At 33.3% G+C, this 21,878-nt stretch overlaps 1 protein-coding gene across 1 annotated transcript in view; it reads right to left on the bottom strand.

Moving 5' to 3' along the window:
• Positions 1-431: 431 nt before the first annotated feature.
• Positions 432-21,878, bottom strand: part of LOC108729458 (uncharacterized) — a gene marked incomplete at its 5' end in the record, with an annotated part of 69,487 nt that continues 48,040 nt past the window's right edge. The window contains 3 exons of the mRNA XM_018458588.1: positions 432-2,348; positions 2,914-3,145; positions 3,887-4,132. Of these exons, the coding sequence (XP_018314090.1) occupies positions 2,120-2,348; positions 2,914-3,145; positions 3,887-4,132 (707 nt within the window). The remainder of the gene's footprint in view (positions 2,349-2,913; positions 3,146-3,886; positions 4,133-21,878) is intronic.

The following is a 21,878-nucleotide window of genomic DNA, read 5'->3' as shown; positions in this document are numbered from 1 at the left end:
AATTATGTAAGAAAACATTGTTAAATCCCAATCAACAAAACCATGCAGACCTGTGCAAATAATCTTATGCAAATAAACCTGTAAATCATTTCATTGCAAACAATATTATCTCAATTGTAATCCGAATCCGTATTCCGTGCAGGCGTTCTCCTAATTCTACTTCTAAGACATATAATAATATTTGTCGGAATATAATTATAAAAATTATAAAATTATGTAAAAAATGTAAAAAATAAAATTCTACATTTTTTTAGGAAAATAAAATTAAGCTTCCTCTAAAGAAAAATCATTAAAGCGTTTTAAAAAAAGAAAATACATCCATATATTTAAATCCCATTTAATCACGGAATTCCAAATATAATTAAATTCGGAATTAGACATTTCAATCCATTTCGTCAGATTATTTTCAGATACATCAACTTTCTCGTGACGTTCTGATTGCTCTGAACAGCGGTGCGACCCTGTCATTGCTCCTGTACATACAATCTTTGCGATCAATAGTCAGCTGAGAAAGCACATGTGATAAACAAGATTGCGCATCGCCGGCGAGGTAAGGCGCATTCGTTTTATGCGCCTTAGGAGGAAGAAAAATCCGAGCTCTGTTTATTACGTACTAATCCTTGCGATCGCCCGCGAGGGAGAGTTTTCGCTGGCTCGACAGACGCGCGCTCTCCCGCTTTCCCGCACAATTGCAAAATCGATTCTATGGCACGAAGGACAACCCTCCAGCTACAATCTCCGACCGTTTCCGATTTAAGTCTCGTTACGCGCGTCCCCTTCGTTCTTTCTCGCTTACTTATCTGTACATTACATGTCCCTATTTACAGTGTGATGTACATACATATCAATTTCTATAAAAATCTCGGCTATGGCAGCAACTATGATAGCTTCGATATACAAAACCGCTGTAAGTTCGTTGAGAGATTTTTCTTGAGTGTGGGCGTAATCGCGTTTGGCTTCTTCAGTGGTGGTCAATAATTTTCAACTGGCGCACAAGCAGCGGCGATTAAAAACACGTTGAGTGACTTTTTCTAACACAGTTGCCTTACAGATTTCACGGAAATTAGCCTGCTTAAATTTCAATACCAAGGAAATTATACAAAATATTACTCATAAACAGTTCAATGTTTTAAGTTGCTTTTCATATATTGTCGACGTTCTCAAAACGAATGTTGGATCTATTGATTTCTTCCACTGATATAGCACAGATCGCTATAAACCAGTTGTGAATAAGTGTTCCAGAAGTTTGTTACCAGCGAAATGGTTACCGACAGGTTATCGATATGCTCCATGAAACTCACTTGGTGAGTTTCTTCCGTAGGTATACAGTTGAGTATACAGTCAGTATAAGGTATACAATGAGTTAATCGTGAGTCGACGAGGTCGATAACACAGTTTCCATAAGATATGTCTACCTAAACAATAAAACTGAATCCATCGATTTTACAGTTTAATAATCCAAGAAATAAATATCCTCATTATATGTCTACTTTCCGATTTGTATTCGGAAGAGTGACAATATTCAATGAATACTGTCACGTGTCTGATTGCATGATGCATTTTATTTCTTTCCTGTAACTGTCGCTTAAACGAACAGTTCAACGTAAATGCTTGCGGTGGTCCTTAAAGGTATTCCAGTCCTATTCAAAGAAACCACTCGAGCCTTCTTATACACATTTACAAATCGATCCACATTGTTCTCATTGCAATATCGCAACAAGGCAATGCTAATTATACATATATTATGCTTGCTCCTTTTCCATACCATTTTGTTGATGATTAGGATTATACTTCTAATCGAGAATTTTTTCAAATTCTCGGAATGGACGACACGTTTATAGATATACAAGTCTATTTTAACAAACATCGACAGACGCTTATTATTGGCATCCAACGACTGATAAATTTGAGATCGCATTGTCACAATATGTACCACAATTCGGCGCAACAAATAATAATTAGTTCAACATCTTCAACGTAATTTACAGCGGTTTGGCACAGCGTGTCCGTCTCTGCCGTACCGTTTTGTCAATTAAAAGCAATATTTTCGCGTGCTAACTTCCGGTACCGGACTCAAGGATGGGGGTCGTCCCTCGCGCGGGACAACCCCTTCCTCTTGTCAGCCATAGTAATAGCTTTTGCTGTTGAGGTTTCGGGGATTTTCCGTGCGGAGGATCGTGTGAAGATTATCTGTGCCAACCATGTGGTTCCCAAGGTCAACGCGCATCCCCGTGTTGGTTGCGTGAGATACCGACGTGGCGTGAATGCTTGTCGGCGATAAAGGTATCCTCGTATCGGCATAATAACGTTCGCCGTGAAGTCTCTCGGCTAACTGCGTTTCGGGCAACCTACAATATAAAGAATATAATTAGAATACATAATTAATAGTTCCGCAAAAAGATAAAATTATAGTAAAATTTTCAGGACTGTCTCTCCTATTTTCAAAAGTAAAATAAATGAACAAAAAATATTTAAGATTAAAATTGTTCACAAATTTCTAATTATATTTAACATATTTAAATTTCGAATAGACACTTTTGATTGCAATCTCCAATTATTATTTTTCAGTTACTTATAAAAAAAACAGAAACATAAAGTAACATAAAGAAAAAAAGAAAAACATATTTTAAAAAGATATACTTTTATTTTTCTACAATCAATTACACCAAAATTGTATTTCAAAATTAATATTATAAAATTTTAAAATATTTTTAAAACATTTTCAAACTCATTTTCTGAGAAATTTTGTTTTTAAATTATGTCGTTATTGTAACAAATGAATGATATCTAAAATAATTAGTTATTTTAGGTCTAAATAAGAGTGAAAAAACTTATATTAAAACAATTTTATTAATTCACATAACAGAAGGGAGTTAATATTTTTCTTGTCGAAAATTGAAAAGAGAGATTTACCTTGTGTCTTGCATTGGTACTGCGACCGGCGTGGTGAGATCGATGTCGGCATCAATCTCGGAAATATCGTCAGTGAATCCATTCGGGAGGGCCTCATTATTCGCATGGAATTTTGCATCCCTCTTGGCGCGATGTCGGCTGATTAATAGACGGCCAATAACCAATCCCAGAAAGAGCAGAATACCGGCACTGACCGATACAATAATGTAGAGGTAGAACTTTTCTTGGTTGTCTGCAGAAATCATGTTAAATAAACTTAACTTCCTTTCTTTTCTTCTCTCTTCTCTGTAAAATATCGACAGCAGCAGATTCAAGCATTATCAATAATATATAAAAGAGAAAAACACATTATTTCTTTTTTAATTCATTTTTGTTCGTTTAACAATCTGCTTTTGTCCTGCAGTTGTAAATCTATATTGTTTATGTAAATAATTGTCTATGTATACGTATCCAACATGACAGTCGAATAACATTCAGAAACTATGAAACAAAAGAAAAAACCAATCAACATGCGGTTCTAATTATTACTACTAGAAACAATACAACGTCAAACACACAATGCTCACATTTGCTAGTTGCGATCAATCAGCAGTTGCATATATCATTCCGGATTCAATGTCGAGTTTTCGAATGTCGAGAGACCAAAATACAAATTTCGATTAGTTCGATTTTGGATGCCATAAACAAGATCAACGTAATAATTGAGATGCAATAATAAAAAATAAAGTATGTTTCAACATCCAAAATTGAGCTATTCAATCTTAATTCATCAAGAATCAAAATTTCTTTACGTGCATGTGTTACAAGATACTCAGGCAGCTACAAGGAAAAATATCTTTCGCTAACATTTGCCCTCATGGGGTAAACTACCCTATCGTATCCAACCCTGGTAAGAGTCGTCGGAATCGATAGAAACAGCTGTTTACCGATGTTTTATCAGCTGAAAGTAACGAGCGACCGATGATGTACTTACTCGTTATGAAGGAATAGGCATTGATCCATTCATTTAGATATCCCACCACTAAGTGATCCTCTTCCGGAAACGCGTAGATGACGGTAGTACAATTTCCGGATGCGCTGGCATTCGTGGATACGGCATTACCAACCCCGTTGTCGCTCGCCATTGAACTCGCCTGGATAACCGTGGGTGGTAAAGGCGGTAAGGGTAAATCTTTCGCTCCGATACTGAGCGACTTTAACATGTTCAACCGCGCGTCCACTGTGCACGCGAGAAACAAACGTGAGGGAATGGCAGTTTGCACCAATTGCAAGAGTCCAAGCTTGGATATTGAGACTGTTATAATTTTGGTGAATCTAATTTTCGATGCTAAGTACTGATATAAAAGAAACTACTGTTATTTTCACTGTTCACAAAGAAATTAACAAGGGACGTTTACAACTCTTCGGAAGCGATTCAATTCTCCCTGAAATATGTTGTTAAACACAAAAATCTAAAAGACACGTATTTTTTAAATATTTTTCGAAAATCTAAAATTTTGAAAATACCCCTATCCCCTATATTTATTTTAAGAGGTTGTTTCACTCCTTACGTCTGAAATTAGACCGATATAAAAAAATGCATGTCTCTTAGATTTTGTTTTTAACAACATATTTCAAGAGGAATCGAATTGATGTTCCGGATAGTTGTGACAAGTCCTTTGTAAGAGCGTTTTCATGGGTCTCCAATAAAAGCAAGATTCACCAAAATTATATATTGATTTCAAGATCGGAATTCGAACGAAGAAAGAAAGCATTAGAATGTTGCATAAATTATGTAGCAATTTTACAGCGACGATAGGAAAATGTTTCATAAGAAATAGAATAGTGTGTATTATTAGTATTTCAAACGTGTTTTCGTATTAGGGAAATTTCAGAGCGTGTTTGGAAATTTTGTACAAAATAGATTATTGTAGTATAAAACACACAATTTTTCGTACTATAATATGAAATATGTTAATTACATAATTATAATATAACAAGACAAAAAATATCAGCGATGAAATAATAATTAGTCACTGTGTTATTTACAACAAAGGTATGATCGATATTTTCCATTAAATGCGATGTTTTTTCGCAGCGTTTAATGCAAGATTGAAGCAACGTACAGCTGTCTATTTACGTCAAAAATACTATAAATAACATATTAAACAAACATTGTATAATATTCTGCGATTGTAATCAGAATGGATCTGATGTGTATGAAAATTTATCGTTTACAACTTCAAAGTAAAATTCAAATTTCAATTTTCTACAAATCTAATAACATCTAAATTACTATACCACTTTGAATAGATCTATTTTAATTTGCCAACATTATGTTATTATGTATTTTAAATAAGATTAACATGTCATTAATTAAAGTTTACGGAATAAATAACTTGATGCAAATATCAATTTGCAATTTAGAGTAGTAATGAAGAATGTAATAACTTTTTTGTAATGTTTCATTAAGTTTTAGTAAATGTTGCGTGACCCGATGTATGTGTATCTGCATATGTGTGCATAATGCAAATATGTTTTTCCGGCAAACTTCCACAGCGTGAATGATTGATTATATCATAACACCTCTAATAGTCCCCTACCGAATGAATCATGGGAGCTGTTCGGTGCAGCTCTCATCACTCTGAATACCATTATTTTCACAAAAATTACAATTTAAAGATCAAGATTACTGAATCATTCGTCATTCAATTATCGTTCAAATTTATGATTTTTTGTGCCTACTCGAACAAAATTCGAAGTCTAAAATGAAGAATTTCCTAGGATAAGTCGTTCCATCCTGTGTCTCTCCACGGATCGCGAAACTTAAATGGCACATTGTACTCTTATAATGCTTCACGGTCTTCCGGATTCTGACTTACTTTTCGCCTGAGTTATTTTTCAGAAAATAACCACATAGCATCTCCGAACGTCAATGGAAATGGAAGACCGGAATAAAATATATAAAATAGGGATGAATATATATAGTCCATGCTTTGTCATTGGATACTAACGGAATATTATATGTATAAAATGTAGATATGCAAGAATCCACCACTTATTTCAATTCGTTGTAAGTTTTAATTTTTATTATATATGAAATTGCAGCGACTCAAATTCTAAAACTTTATAACAAAGCAAAGACAGAATTCTTTAAAAACACTGTCTGTAAAGTTGCTAAACGTTGATACTGCCTATAAGTAATTATAGAACATATTCAAGTTATTTAAAAAAAGATTTTGATTCCATGTACTGAAAATATTTCATAGTTTAATGGAATGTAAAAGACAATTTTATTGAATCTATTTTTTACTTTGTAAAATTCGAATTCTAAAGGAAAATAAATTGTAGGTATAATTAATTATATAGGTAAGATTACTGTTTCTTCCAAGTGAGATAATCGCGTTCGCAGTTTCTTACCATATCATTTCGTTCTGTTCTGTACACAGCAAGCATCCGACACTTATACTTCGTTATAGAAGTAACTGATCCAAGCGGATTTAAAGGTAACGAATTACGCGGACACGACGAGTCTCACAAAGCAGTTTCGCTGACATGATAAAACCAAAGAAAGAATCAGCACATCGCGATGTTCAGACACACTTATCAAATTTGTGCATTTCTCATAATCAATTATATTTTGAGATTGTATGATTAATTCTCTTTCAAAATTCCAATTTTAAGAAATGAAATATATAGATTTAATAAAATTTTGTTTCACATTCCATTACATAATATAATGGAATATTTTCTCAGTGCATTCATGTTGTTAATACACTGTATACGAAATAGCTTAGAATCAGTATGTTCATTGGAAAGTTTCCGTAGGGCTCAGTAATGTCTTAGCTTCGAGTTATTTACATTATAATTCAAACAATATGGTTCCTAGTTCTTCCGGCCGCGTTGTTCCGCCAAGCTTACTATCTCTCCCGTGCGAGATAACGTTCGCAGTTTCTAGTTTTCTAATTAGCGACTTGGGAATGCTTACAATTAGCCGACGACGTCGCGGAAATGCCATTGCTATCCCGTCTCGCGAGTTTTCAGTATTTAGGGTCTCAAATCGCATTTAGTTATAAAATATACATAACGAATTTGATTTAAAGAATCATAGTACTTTTATGATAATTACATGCGGAAAGAACGATTTTATTGAAGTATCTAAAAATTTAGGTAGATGGACTAATTTTATTGAATCTTTAAAATAATTACGTAGAAAGTTCAAGTATAATGAATAATGTTGTAAAAAGTTTTGACGTTCTAGTAGCTTAAACTTTATACATAATTTTTTGATAAATCAAATTATTTTCGAATCTTATTAAATTATTTCATGTCTAACTAAATTTTTAGAAATACTTCATTCAACAAAATAGTTTTTTCCGTATAGAGAGAGATTTCTCGCAAATAAAAATAAGAGAACGAATCAGAAAATTTTAATCGTATCAATCAGAATTCTGGTTGTAGCCAGAATTATAATAAATTCAGCCAAAAACTCTGATTTATCCATTTTTAACCAGAATTTCAATTAATGAAATCAGACTCTTTTTCAGTGCATATGATGGCATAATATAATCATAACGCGTATTACCTACTTTGAAGAATATAAAGGTTTGTTTAGAAACCGTTTTTACAGGCATGTTTTTAATAGCCATGTCTTTTAATTGCTTAATGAAATTCGACTAGAATAGTGTTGATGATACTTTTATTAGTGTTCTTAATATGATAAGCAAAGATAAGAAATGCAAAGATGAAACGTAATAGACTGCAAATAATTTCTATGAGGCGTCTTTTAAATTATGCCAAATTACAAGTACAGAAATAGGAACGTAATTTGACCTTGTGATTTTTTTCTTTTATCTTATCAGAAGTGTTTTGCAGAAGATATGTACGTAGTATAGCGTAATTATTACATTGAAAATTATGTTCTTATGTCTTCAGACGAATTTACTTAGTCGACTAGATAATAGCTGTGTCTGACGTGAGTCTTCAAACACAGAGTTATGTAATTATATTTGTATCTCATAGTAAGTAACACGGATATATAATTTCAGTCTAAGTCGGTTAATTATTTCGCCAAAGGAAATTAACTACGAGTATAGTATATTCAGTATTATGAATATATTTAAACTAACGGACTGTGATTCAGCTCTTTGATTCATAATTCATGCTTCCTCTTTCCCCACTATACAATTTCGAATTTTAAAAAAGTAATAGCGTGACTGCTTTTACACATTAAACGACCTAATAAAAATGATGATCGATTATAACTTCGTGTAATTGATATTAAAGTAATAATTTTTCTACAAACCGTGATGAGGAAATTAAATGTATTTCATAAAGGATATCGACCATCAAAATAGCGACAATAAATGTAAAACGAGATAAAAAATATTGTACGAATAAAAGAGAATTTGGTAGCTGACTAATTTTAAACATTTTGTTGAAAATTATGGGTAATATTCGCGCGAAATCCGTGCCTTTCGCTCGAGATGGCAATCGATTGCCCATAAAAGTTTAATCGCAGTACCGCGCATTTCATATTTTATTCTTCATAAAGTATGCAGTGCAAGCAAAGCTACATGTTCACTCGCAGTTTGGCGTTTTTTCGGCAGCTTTTAACATAACATCATATTACATTAAAAATAGAGCTACCATTTTTAATTAAATAGATGTATAAACTACTTACGGTTTATCGCCAAAAATAATCTTCGTTGCGCACAATATGGCGATTAAAAATTGATATTTTCGGCGGTACAGTAATATTAATCGACATCACAGAATGACGTTGTGATGTTAAACGTAATCTGTATACATGGAAAAACACGTATTATCGGGAATTAATTTGTTAATTGTAATAGGATTGAAAATTATTGTAACAGCGTGTCTCAAATTGTGAAAGTGTATTAGAATAAATTTGCAAGCCCAAATCACGTGTATACTAAAAGATACAAAAGTAATATTCATGCTGTAAATAATCCCTCAAATTCGCAAAACGTAATTTCGTTTCGTACGAAAAATTATATATTCTACACATTTGTAGCGCAAAACGATAAACATATGTGTCTGTCATTTCAGAAAAGGTGGAAAGCGTTTTATATAAAATTCTGCAACGTGGCTGAGCGTGTTTCCGCGCATCGGCGAACGAGACGTGACAAAGCCGAAAAGTTATCACAGATAAAATAGGAACGAATGCCGTTGCTTTTATTGCGCAAATATTTTTATTCCACGGCGAAATAATTTCTCGTCAGTCTCGCTGTGAAAACGTTATATACTGTCGCTAATGCGAGCCATACACGAACTACATTCCATTGCACGTCCGCGAGTCGCGCGAGCTACGTGCACTGTGATCGAAAGAATCACACGACTAGCGCCGCCACCTGTTCACACGCGAGAAATGAACACTTTACGACAGCTGTGATGTATGTATACGTGTTAATTTATTACGTACAATCTCGAGGTCAAGCTTTACGACCACGTAAAGCCACTTTCAGATAAATCGATTTTCAAAAGGAAGAGGAAACGGTGGAAACATTTGGCACAATATACAGTCTGTTCTTTTCTCTAAGAAGCGATCAAGTTTAAGCCTGTTGTCTATTTTTTTTCAAAACTGAAGGAAACTCCAGTTGACTGCTATTCTTTCATGTCATTTGATTGTGTACCGTCAATAAGATTCATAAAAATTCTTATTGCCGTCATTTCTACACTACCATTTCTTCGTAAAAAAGTCATCAAAATTCAGAGCATCAGTCGAAGATTTTTCCGAAGGAGGGTCAGAAATTCATGCAAAAAGATCGGGATCTCCAGTTGAAAATTGGAAAGATGACAACCATCTTTACGATCCAATTTGTGACGAATAGAGTAGAAAACTTTGTTCCCAATTTTGTCGAGGAGTATTAAAGAAAAAATAAAAAAATATAATATACATACATATTTTCCAATAATTTTTCAAAGAATAATTAAAAAAGAAAATTAAAAGAATAATAATGAAATTTTTATTTTCTCTTTACACTGTTATGCAAAATGTTTGAATAAATTAACGTACGTTTCATAATGCATAAGAATATACAATATTACATACTTAATGTTCTAACGTCTCAACAATGTATGTATATATTTAAAAAAAAATTAAGAAATTAATATTAAATATTCAACTATCATTAAATAATTGTTTAATTTAATTAAAAAAAAAAAAATTATTTCATCAATCTAACAATAAATAAAAGATCATTACTCGCAAATTAATATTTGTTTTACAAGATTTAAATTTGCAAGATTCCGTTTAATGAGATTCATTCATACAATACACACACGTAGCTTCCTTGATTAATTGCAACTTCGAGAAAAGATTTATCACTTCATTACGAAGTAATCAAACGAGCGCCTCATAAATCTGCGTTGATAGAAAACCTGGGTGTAAATCCACTACTAAAACGCACTGGACAACGACGCTTAGGGGCAATAAAGCATCGCATGGCGTTAAGCTCGTAAAGCGAGAGCTCGATCTCTGTTACACTGCAAGTTAACTAAAATTCGAGGGAACTGCCATCTAATCGACATTCGACGGCTCGTCCTGGTGTTAGTATATTGACTGTGAATCGATCATTGGCGGAGCAACCCTTAACGAAATAGTCATATCGCTCCCAGCCCTGGTATACTAATGTCAACATCAATCACTAACAGCAGCTATTAATCGTGCCTCAAAGTTTGCGTAGAGACTAGCAAAGGACACTTCGTGTTCGTGAGAGATCAACTGCAAGATATTTCGCTCTTCAAATTGACTAAGTCTGTAAATGTTCTTATCACTCTTGTTTACCCGAGAAACGAGATATTCGTATATCTGTACTCAATATCTTACATTACTACAATGAAAGATTTTCAACTGGAAATCCGCCATTTGTGTCTTAAAACAGTCACAAGAGTCATTTCCTGTTGGCCGATTTTTCAATTAACAAAATAACTAAAGTTATTGTCATTTTATAACTGTGATTTTTAATTGAATTATTTATTAATTTTCTTTTATCCTTTTAATTGCTGGAAAGGCAACAATTAACAACAATTAACGAGTAACTTTTTACTGTAGGCATGATACAATATTACATTAAGTACAACAACGGTCACAGTTACAAAGAAGAAATTATTGTAGTTAACATAATAGTAGTTAAGATTCTAATCAATTTCATCGCTTAAGTTAGTTTGTTAAGTTTGTGATAAGAATTCGATACGAGGATCAACAATTTCCCTTTACGAACTTAAAAGTTTCACTTCAAAATAGTTCACGCGGTAGGTATTGATGTCGTGACAGCTGTTCGATAATTGCTTTTGCATCGACAGCTTTCCACCTAGTTTGGAGGCGAGAGAGAACAGTCACCAAACTTATTAAATACTATGTACGACTTTATTATAACTGATTGACATTGACTTCGTTGTTGACGATTGTTCCGTTAAACTCGTTTAACGGCTAGAAAATTAGTTATTATCGGGTATATAATGTTTACGAATAAAAGCATCTGAAATAGAGAAACAATTTCTCCATCTTGAAAAAAGTGTACTTTTAAAAAATTTCGAAAAAATGAGATAGAAATATTTTCTCATTGCGCGCGCGCGCGTAAAACATCAAATTTCAATATTTCTTTGAAAGAAATTATAATCGTTCTTTATATAATTATTAATTTTTTAAATATCCTATTATTGGCTGTGTCTATCATTAAAACTATACAACTTATCGAAATACAATATGAACAATTGCAATTAAAATTTGAAAGTTACATTATGAGATTGAATGTCTTCTCTTTTACATTATTGTAAAAATAATTCTAGCTGAGTCTTCTGTAGAATAAATTTTACAATGGCAAAAATTAGGAGGAAAAATTTCGCAGCGAACAAAGAGAAAAGAACTGAGGAATAAAACCAAATTTTATTCCGTTTTGACGATAAGAGAGGATCTTTATCTTAGAGAGCCGGAGTTAAAAGGCTACGGCATAGAGTCCGCTGGGTCGGCCAGCAAGTTAAAAATGTAAATAGAAGGGAAAGTAAAGTTTTACGTGCTCTGAAAGCTCTCATCAAGCTGTGTAACTTTTACTTAAGCGATTTTGTTCTACCTGGCGTCGTATTATACTCTTGCTGTACAGCTTGCCAATGCGAGCTTACAAACGCTATTTAATGAGCCATAGTAACCTACTTTCTTCAGTCTCATTGATTTTAGCAAGAATTATCATTTTATTTGTTTCCTATGTCTATCTCTTTCTATTTTTTCCCTCTTCCTCCTCTTTCTTCTGCTTCCTCTTTCTATTTCCACTGAAAATCTACTTGATATATTTCCCTTGATGATACTAAAAATTACAATGTAACTTTACATTTATAATTTATAATTTAAGACATGACTCATTAATTGTGTCCCATTCTCACATTTTCCGTGTTACAGTTAAAATATGAAGAACTGAGTAAAGAGTTGTAGATTATGCTCGAGAAACAAGGGTGCACTATCCTACGATGAGCTAACACGATTCAGTTTAATTAGTTATGTCAAGGCAACGGCGAAACACGATAACTTAAGATTGTCCTCAGACATTCCACTCGATTAAAGCCATCCAATTTCAACGTTAAGTTCTATCATTGTTTGCTGGTTAATGTACGGGAATAGCTGCTACCCTAACGCGCGAAACGTGCCGTTTCTTATCTTTACTAACGACGAAATATGCGCCGATTCTCATTTGTCTGTGTCGGTAGCACAATTCTGACGGTTTCTTCATTGTCGCTTAAAATGTAACATCACATTTACACAATATCCGTTTATCACGCTACGCGGTGTTACGTATAACAGTTAAATTTAAATGATCATTAGCAAAAAATCGATGTAAGTGAGCATTCTCGAGCAATTAACATTAGACTGATTGTTGAATTATTGCGTAATTAAACATAGAATTAGATGCGACAAAAACTCTGTATTAATTCACAAATTTAAATGTGCATTCACGTGTATATATTTAATATAAACATGCGAAAACAGTTTCTGTGCGAAATTAAATTTTCCAAAAAATTCGAGAAAGTTATTTAAATTTATTTATTATTCTAATTTGCTGTTAAATTAAATAACATTTTCAACGAGAGTTTTAAACGTGTTTTATCAAACTACTACACACGTAATCCAGAATGTTTGTATTAAAAATATCAAGTTTATCCGTTTTGTTTCTATCACGTCAATGAAACAAAGTGATTTATGATATTTAAATATTTCCTTAACTACTTTCATCACAATAAATTACTATTTAATCGGTACAATATATTAAAATTTTAAATAAAAATTAAAAAAACTCAAGTATAAATCTTCTTTGCGGCTATTAAAATGCTTACACAGTTCCGTAAGCATTGACTTTTCCACCATCTAATAGGATTTGAGATGCAATTTGCATTTTCCGATTCTAGTTGCGAAAGTGCATCAAAGAATCCGATCCGCTTATACCGATTACCGGCGGGTCAATTTAACTCCATTTTTAATATCGAACAGTTCTTCCCGCGATATTACTAATCACTATCTCTGCCTAGACGGGGAAGCTCAATTATTAAATCCATTGATCTAATCGACCGTGAGAGATTATGAGACGTGCTATTCGTCTGCGCTTAAGAACTTTACAAATATTTTGTTCCACCCGAGCCGGTAAGTTGGAATCGAACGTGTCAAATTTAGTCAGCATTTTCTGAAGAAAATAAGACGCAAGAAAGTTCGAATTGATTTTTCTTTTCGACGTCAGACCACGATTTATATAATCTTCTCACCAATAGTTCCATGCGCACGCGATGCATCTTCAAATTCTTTTCACTACATTCTGTACATCTGTCTGATCCGCGATATTTGTAATATTTTTAAAACGCTTGTTTTTTGTAATATAGACGAGTGCTTGCGATATTCAGTCTCAATTGATGTTTCTATTTTTGTAAGTGTATAAACAGGATATTGATTATTTCATCATTCAGCGCATCCGTATTTTCATCACTCCTGCAAGCGAAGTAATCGTTTCTCTCTTTATCCTTATATGATATGAGTGCAATAATGATTGATATAAAGATTTATTCGCAAAGTTTAATTTTGTTCTAACTTGACAAAGATACAAACGGGTAAAAGGGTACAGTCATGTCTTGAACGGAGAGGTCATTATCTTTAATTAACGGTACGATAGAATTCACGCTATCTTCGATAAAGTTTGCAAAGCCGTCGAAGTAAAACGTGTCCGCGGCGATCCATGCTGAAATCGACCTAATGAGAAAAAGAGAGGGGGGAGAGGAGAGAGAGAGAGAGAGAGAGAGAGAGAGATTACTTTACCAGACGCAAAGTCAGGTTCACAGGTTTTTCATCGTTCACATATCGTAGCCTATCAGGTGGCATTAACTTTATCTGAGATTTTTTCCCTCGATAGTTCGACATCCCCTTTCACCTTTAATCTCGGTCGGTGCACATCCGGCGCGTCCGATATTCCGCACCGCCTGCGCGATGCGCAACCTTTTCCCCATGGACGATCACCATTTCAACCCTTTTTGCGTAGATGGCGAGTAGAAAGACCCCGACGAAATCTTGATCAAAGGAAAAACTGATCCTGACGGAAGTTTTAAACGCCAATACAGATCATCACAAAATGCAAGAGATGCGCGACACGTTTTTATACATCATATCGATAAATGTAGACGGAATGTACGGAATGTTCGATTTTAACGTTATCTAAATATTTACCTTTTAAAGTTTAAATTTTATAAACGTTGTTACACACAATAAAGTATTATATAAAAATGATGATAATAAAAAATTCATTATATTGATATTCAAAAATAAATAACAATAAATGTGTAAAAAAAAAAAGGTAAATGGATCGAGCGATTGAAACGCAATAATAATTTAAATACAACAATTTATCTTAATAATAAAAATATAATATAACGGCTCACTTTTTAAGCCATCTTTAGATAATCATAAGTGAAATACAGAGATGTCCATTGTGCTTTTGATCAAAAGGCAGAAAATTCCTTTTATGAGAAGAAGTCACAGAAATGGAAATTGTTCGATAACCAATACAGTAAACATAATTTCTATTCAAGATCGACAATTTACAAACGTAAAAGTAAAGTAATCCTTATATAAACAATTAAAATAATAAGTCAGTAATAGTCAAAGACTAATAAGATAGTGTCACAATGATAATAATAACTCGTTACATTATGCACACCAATTTAATAGAATTATAAAGAAAAATAATAAAAAAAAATTTTTTATATTAAAAATGACAATATTGATAAAAATTAATACGTGAATGAGCACCGTGACCTTTGAAGGACTTAAGTCGAGTTATAGTATTTCGAAATTAAGTTAAAGATGTAATGATATATTGGGTTACAATTTGTTACGTTATAGGTACACATAGAACATATCAAAGTTTTTATATGAGAAGACATCAAGTTTAGTTATTCATTGATTTCGAAAGTATAAGACGAAACTTTTTAGGAGTAGACAAAGTATATAAGAAAAATCGAGAAGAGAGACGAGCGAGACTGTCGACCTTACGGGATTGAATAAGGTTCGGGAATGCGTGGGCTTATTGCCTTTCGGTGGCAAGCGATGTCGACGTCGCTTTCTGCACCAGTGATAGTTTTCAGGAACGTACACAAAGTCACCATTATAAAAGCGAAATTTCTTTTGTACTCGAACGGAGTTGCAATTCAGAATCCGAATATAACGAACGCTGCGTATTCGCGTGAATAGCTGAGAAATTATACGATTTCGGACTAGAGCCGAGAGCAAAGAGCAGGTGCGAGCGCTTTTAATTAGAAGTCTGAATTATATTGCACTGATGGCGACACGTACTCCATTCAGAGGTCTTGTAGCACGGAACCTCGTGCGTAATCGGCCGGTTCCAATGTGATCTTGCAACGCTGAAATTCGGTAAACGTTCGTACCTCGAATAAGTGAAGGTTGCAAATTTCATACTTCTATTGTGTGCAGCTCTAGCTGACCATTTCTACTTCTCGAATAAAAATAAAATATATTAACCATGCAGGAAAAAATATTGATATATGCTTCAATTATTCTGCTGGAAAATTAAGTAACCTAGTTTCGGAATATTTAGTAACAAGTAAAACCATTATTGGAAATTTCTGAGTTAAAATTGACGTAATAATATAAGGATTAATAAAAGAGATAACTGAAAATGATTTGTGTATTGTAAATTACGTTTGCGTACGTTTGCACATTATATGTTATTCGACCTACAAAATCTATAAAGAATTTGCGTGACATCAATTAATCATTTTCACGAACCATTTCATCTTTATTGTTCTAATTGTATTATTATTTGCAATTTTTAACATATCTCTGTATATTTATTTAATGAACAGGTTGCACGAATCTTTCGCGTAACGTATAATAAATTTCATAGTAAACTTTAATCCAGTGTATTCATCTCCCTGTTCCGATCTCATTTTTCATTCTTTACCTTAATTGTCTATCTTTGCTGTCTCTCCAATTTATACAGATCAGTAGAAATGCTAAACGAACGAACTGGACGTTAAGTTTTTATATATTATAACATCGTCTTCTCGCTGTCTGATTGCGTTTACACGTGACCAGGGTTCCCTCGAGAACGAAGGAGATGAAGACCGAAGAACGTGTGGACCTTGATCGAGGACGACGGGGTTGGTAAGGACTCTTCGCCCTTTATATCATATTTCAAGCAAATTTGTCTTCTTCTTGAGATAATCCACGAGATAACCCTAAGCCTATCTTCCTCTAGAAACTAAATTAACTTTATCAATTTTCCTTTATTCGAATTTTTATATTCTTGTTTTCTCTGCCATCAACGTTAATGAGAAATTAATCTTACAAACTGATAGTTTATTTACGCTTCGTTATCACGAATAAAAACGCAGTTTTGAATATTTTTTGCTGCATTTCAACAATTCTAAATCAAATTATATTTCTTTTAATTAACTATATGTCTTTTAAAAATATTTAAGGATTTAATTTAAAATCTTTAGATATTTAAAAGTAAGATATTTAGACAGGGTAGTTCCATTTTTCGATAAACTTCAGTTTACTGGTTCTCTTTCGTTCTCTTTTATTCATTAGATAAATGATCACATAGTTTATCTAATGTGTGATCAAACAACCGGGCCTTAATCCTCCGCAGACCACAAGGAAAATTGAAAAGACCCAGATTCTTTTACTTTGAATATTTTGTCGATTTTGCAAAAATTCGACATGCACAAAGAAATGTAAAAACGTTTCGGCTCATATAATTGCATAACCATATTCCTAAATGTTAAAAGAGTACAGCATTTTTTCAGATCTTTTAAAGCCTAGAAACTCTTTGAAAAACACAACCGTTCCTTAGCAATTCAGGTGGTCTAATTAATGCCCTGTCAATGTAGTTTAATTTTAATTTCGATTTAACTAACTCTTCTCATCTTTTTCTGGTTCTAAGAATTAGAAAAAGAATGAAGAGTAAATTAAATCGAGATTAAAATTAATCTACATTGATAGAAACGGGCAAAAATGGTGAAATTCAGAATAATTCATGGAAGATTAAAGATTTTATCACAATATACGATTATGATAACGTTTATCATATTTTATAAATACAGAAATAACTGGAATGTGGTATCTAACAGACCAAAACGTAATAATTAACATTCTGCACTAATGACACAAATCATTACATTTTCCTCGTTAAGTCAATTATGTCGTTCAGATACATAAGTTCATTTCGCTCGACGATAACGCAATTTCGATAATCTATGGCGGGCATCAAAGCGACGCACGCGGCGCAGTCATTACGCGTTGGCGTCTCCGCGCGAAGACAATGAGAGATGAGGGTCCCTTAGCGCATCGCATTATGCACACCTCGTCGACGAACTCATTAAAGCCACCAACCGCGCCACGTAACTGGAACCCGGAATAACCCTTCGAAAACTCGAGGGGGAAGCACGGTGAGTCTCCTCTTTCTCGCTCAGGAAAATTGTTTAGAATTTGCAGTCAGTTAGTGTATACCTACCTATTATCGAGTGAACTGTGCAATTTAGCAACATGTTATGTCATTAATACAATTATAAGAATAATTTGTTAATAATGAATAATTTGCCAATGATTTCTCTTTCTCCTATTAAATTTTCTCATTACTAAGACTATATTTTCATAATCCAACATTAGAATATTATAAATCTATTTACAATCATATTTTTATTCGTTTCATTTACATCTTTCTTATCCAACCCATTTTTTTACTGTTCTAGGATTTGAAAAGATTTGAGAAAATTCAGGATTACTTTTCAACACTTCTATTACATTACCAAATAGTTTTTTAACTCATGTTAAAACCTTTATTAAATAAAAATTGGAATTTGAGCAAAAATGAGGAAAGAATTTGAGAATGAAATTCGCTTATGTCAAAAAGATTGCAGACGAAAGATTAATTAATATTTAACAAATGCTTATTGCTATAAATTTATTTAATCTATATTTATTTATTTTTCTCTTTTCTGAATAATTACCTAGATGTACGTAGTTAATTGACATGTGGATACGCGTGTGGTACAGCATTTTCTAAAATTAAAAGAGCTCTCAAGGGTTAACAACAACACGTTAGAGAAAGGAAGGTATTTATAAAGTTATTGACAGCGCTACTAGGATATTAACTGAAAAAGGTCGCGTGGACTCTAATGCAGTAACTCTTTTTTAAAGAGTTGATATATAATTTTTTTTTATTAATATAGTGAGTGTCGCCTTACCTTTCTTTGTCATATGTTTAAAACTATCTAATCTATAAAAGTTCTTTTATTTTTAATATTTTTATCGTACTATATTTTTTCATTCACAGTGTTTCCATCTTCAGCGCCTTTAATTAATATTCTAGCATTAAATTGTAGTTCGAGGATATAAATATTCGAAGTGCGATATTGTGTCCCGAGATTGAATTTCTCATTTGCCCGAACACACATATTTACCAAAATGTGATAACAATACATTATATATGTACATATATCATGTACCCTAAGATATTTTATTACCGTCACGTGTAATATAGATATATTACACGTGAATTGAATACAATAAATTGCCGATATATGAGGTACATTTAATCTGCTTTCGAACTAATTTAGCTTTATCGGTATTTTTTATCTTCGGACATGTGCTTCTGAATTCCTGTTTTAGCTATAAGTATAAATACGTAGATAAGAATATTACGTATAAAGGCTGTAGAAATATCGAAGTAGATATTTTGATTTTCTCTCGGCAAGGTAATACGAATGCATAAAAATTTGAATGCGCAACATTACGTATAATTTATGTCAGTGAAAATGGAACCCAATAAAATTAAATGTCAGATTCTGAATGTTCCATTCAATAGAATAACGGATGTTTTATGAATTCTCTTATACCCTATTTATTTTTGCACCTTTCCTTTATACTATTCTAATGTATATCTTTCTGTATTGCTTTTCACTTTGCTAAAGCTACTGAAGTGAATAGCCGAAGGCAATAGCGAATGATTCAACGGACCACGAAGCAAAGGTGTCAGCAAGGAGTGTTCAAGTGAATGCATATCCAATTACAGGACTGTGCCCGGTCAAGCGATCTTTGAAGCCGAACTTCTGAACCGATCGACTTACCTAATTTCGCCGAGCTTTAATGAGTTGGTTTCATCCTTTCGACCGATGAAACGGTCCGTTTATTCTATTAGTTGGTCTTAGCAGTGAAATCCAATATCTAATGAATAATTGCAAAACTCTGGTATTTCGCAGAGTTAGGTGTAATGACAAAAGCGAAAAAAACTCTGCCGTGGCAAACTGAAAATGTTTAAATGCGTCTCGAGATGCGTTCGACTATAAATATCGAGATGATTCATTCGAGTGCATTGGCCTAAATACTGAGCCGCGTCACTGATGCGTGGCGGGCCGAGCATCGAGCTGCATCACTGGCGCGACACGCCACGGCTTAAATATCGAATAAAAAAGTTATGCGGAGCTGAAAGTATTAATGAGAGATGTTAATAAGTGATCGTAAAAGTGCATTCGCTGCATGCGATGCTAATAACGCCAGTCCTGTATAACACTTCTGGCAAATTCGCGTGAAAAATAAAAGCAGAAGAGAAAACGCTTGCAGGCGAAGTGAATATAAAGCGGCTGAATACTGTTGCTTTGCCCGGGCGTGCTTTTCAACGGGCTGGTAAGTAATTTCATTGCGGGCATTACTATACAGGATATAAAGTTACGTACATCCGGATACTTCCGGTAGCGAGAGTGACTCTAAGACGAACGCTTTGCTTCCGCGTTTTATGCAGCACGCAATACGAGGAGCGTAGAAGAAAAAAAGGAGCAGAAAAACGTTTCAATGCGTCGAAATGTCTCTTGGCTCCTGTGAAAAGAATGAAAACGTAAAAATGGACTTTAATATGCCTCTTCATCGTGCTGCTCGTCAGCGCCGCGATAAAAAAAAATTAATGCACAGCTCAGAAAAACAAAAAAATTCAAGCTACAATTTCCATTTGAATGTTCAATTGTTAAAATGTCATTTAAGTATAATTTATTATATTACATATTAAATATTATATTATTGTTCATTGTTTTGGGTGTTATAAGCATTTGCTTTTGGCTTCACCTTTCCATTATTTCATTTTTCACGCACATTCATGTGAAGATAATTTTATTATGTAAAAATGCGTTATACGTCGTAATAACGCAGTTGTAGACATAGTGAAATGTAAAGTATAAATGGATCCTCACGTTGATGTCCCGACGCTCGCGTTGGGATTAATTAGTCATGGAAATAATAATTTACCTCGTCACCCGCTTGTAATTATACAATTACACGGTTATTTATAAATGAGCAGAATTAATCAACTGCTCGGATAAAGCTCTGGAGCGGAGAACTTGCCGAAATAAATTTTCATAATCCCGACACGGAAGCTAGCTAATCGTCGTTAGCACTCACGCGTATTACCTGAATGCAACTTCCGCCTGATAATGTTTAATATATACGCACGTCGGTTGGTGTGTCAAAGGCAGATCGATCACGAGCAAAAACAAGCATGCAAAAGTACAATCATGCGGAAATATTATATAATAATATTTGCGTACATACACGGAAAAAAAGATTAGTGTATGGCAGCTAAATTCAGTAGCATTATATGGACACCTAACATCGTATCTGCGAGGTCTAATTTTCATTAGCTGTGAGACCTAAATATTATCATTGTAACAGAAAAGCATTTTGCTATTATGTCGATGTATTGATCATTGCAGCAAATGTTTTCTGTGTAACAGACAATTTGGTAGCAAGTACAGTTTCAGCAAATCATATTTAATTGTGGTAGAGATAATTTTCTTTTACACGGATATATCCGATAACCGTGACAACTAACTTCATATTGCTAAATAAATCGATCTGTAACAGACATGCATATTTTGCTATCACGTCCTTATATTAGCTACAGCAGCAAATCCTTTGTATGTATTAGCAAATTCATAGCTATAGTAGCTAATGCAATTTCAGCTAATCAGAATTAGCTGTAAACCAGAAATATTTTTTTTCCGTGTATATACAAAAATTTCATATGCCATTTACAAATTAAAATATCTTGGAATAAAGAGAATATATTTATTTGCGGAATAGATGGAAAATAGATATTATTTTCAAGTGCTTTCAAGTGCAATTTGCTTGTTAAAAAATTTTGCATGCGCAAAAATAATTCTGCTACATTTTCAGGAATAAAATAATATAACAGGACATATGTACACATACATATACATATACAGCCTTGACCATAGATAAAAACACCCTGAATTTATTGCATTTTCTTCCAGAAAGAAAGAAATAAAAGAAAAAGGAGAACCAACACAAAATATTAAAATTGTTATAAAAATAAATATTCTTTTTCAATAAATCTGTTTTTAATTTACTTCTTACTTTTCATTAAATAAAATAGAACGTTTATATGAATTTGTGAGAGTAC

The sequence above is a fragment of the Mycetomoellerius zeteki genome, unplaced genomic scaffold, assembly GCF_001594055.1.
Source record: "Mycetomoellerius zeteki isolate Tzet28-1 unplaced genomic scaffold, Tzet1.0 scaffold735, whole genome shotgun sequence".
NCBI classification, from domain to species: Eukaryota; Metazoa; Arthropoda; class Insecta; order Hymenoptera; family Formicidae; genus Mycetomoellerius; species Mycetomoellerius zeteki.
The sequence above is the reverse complement of the archived record's forward strand: the minus strand, read 5'-3'. Positions and strand labels throughout refer to the sequence as shown.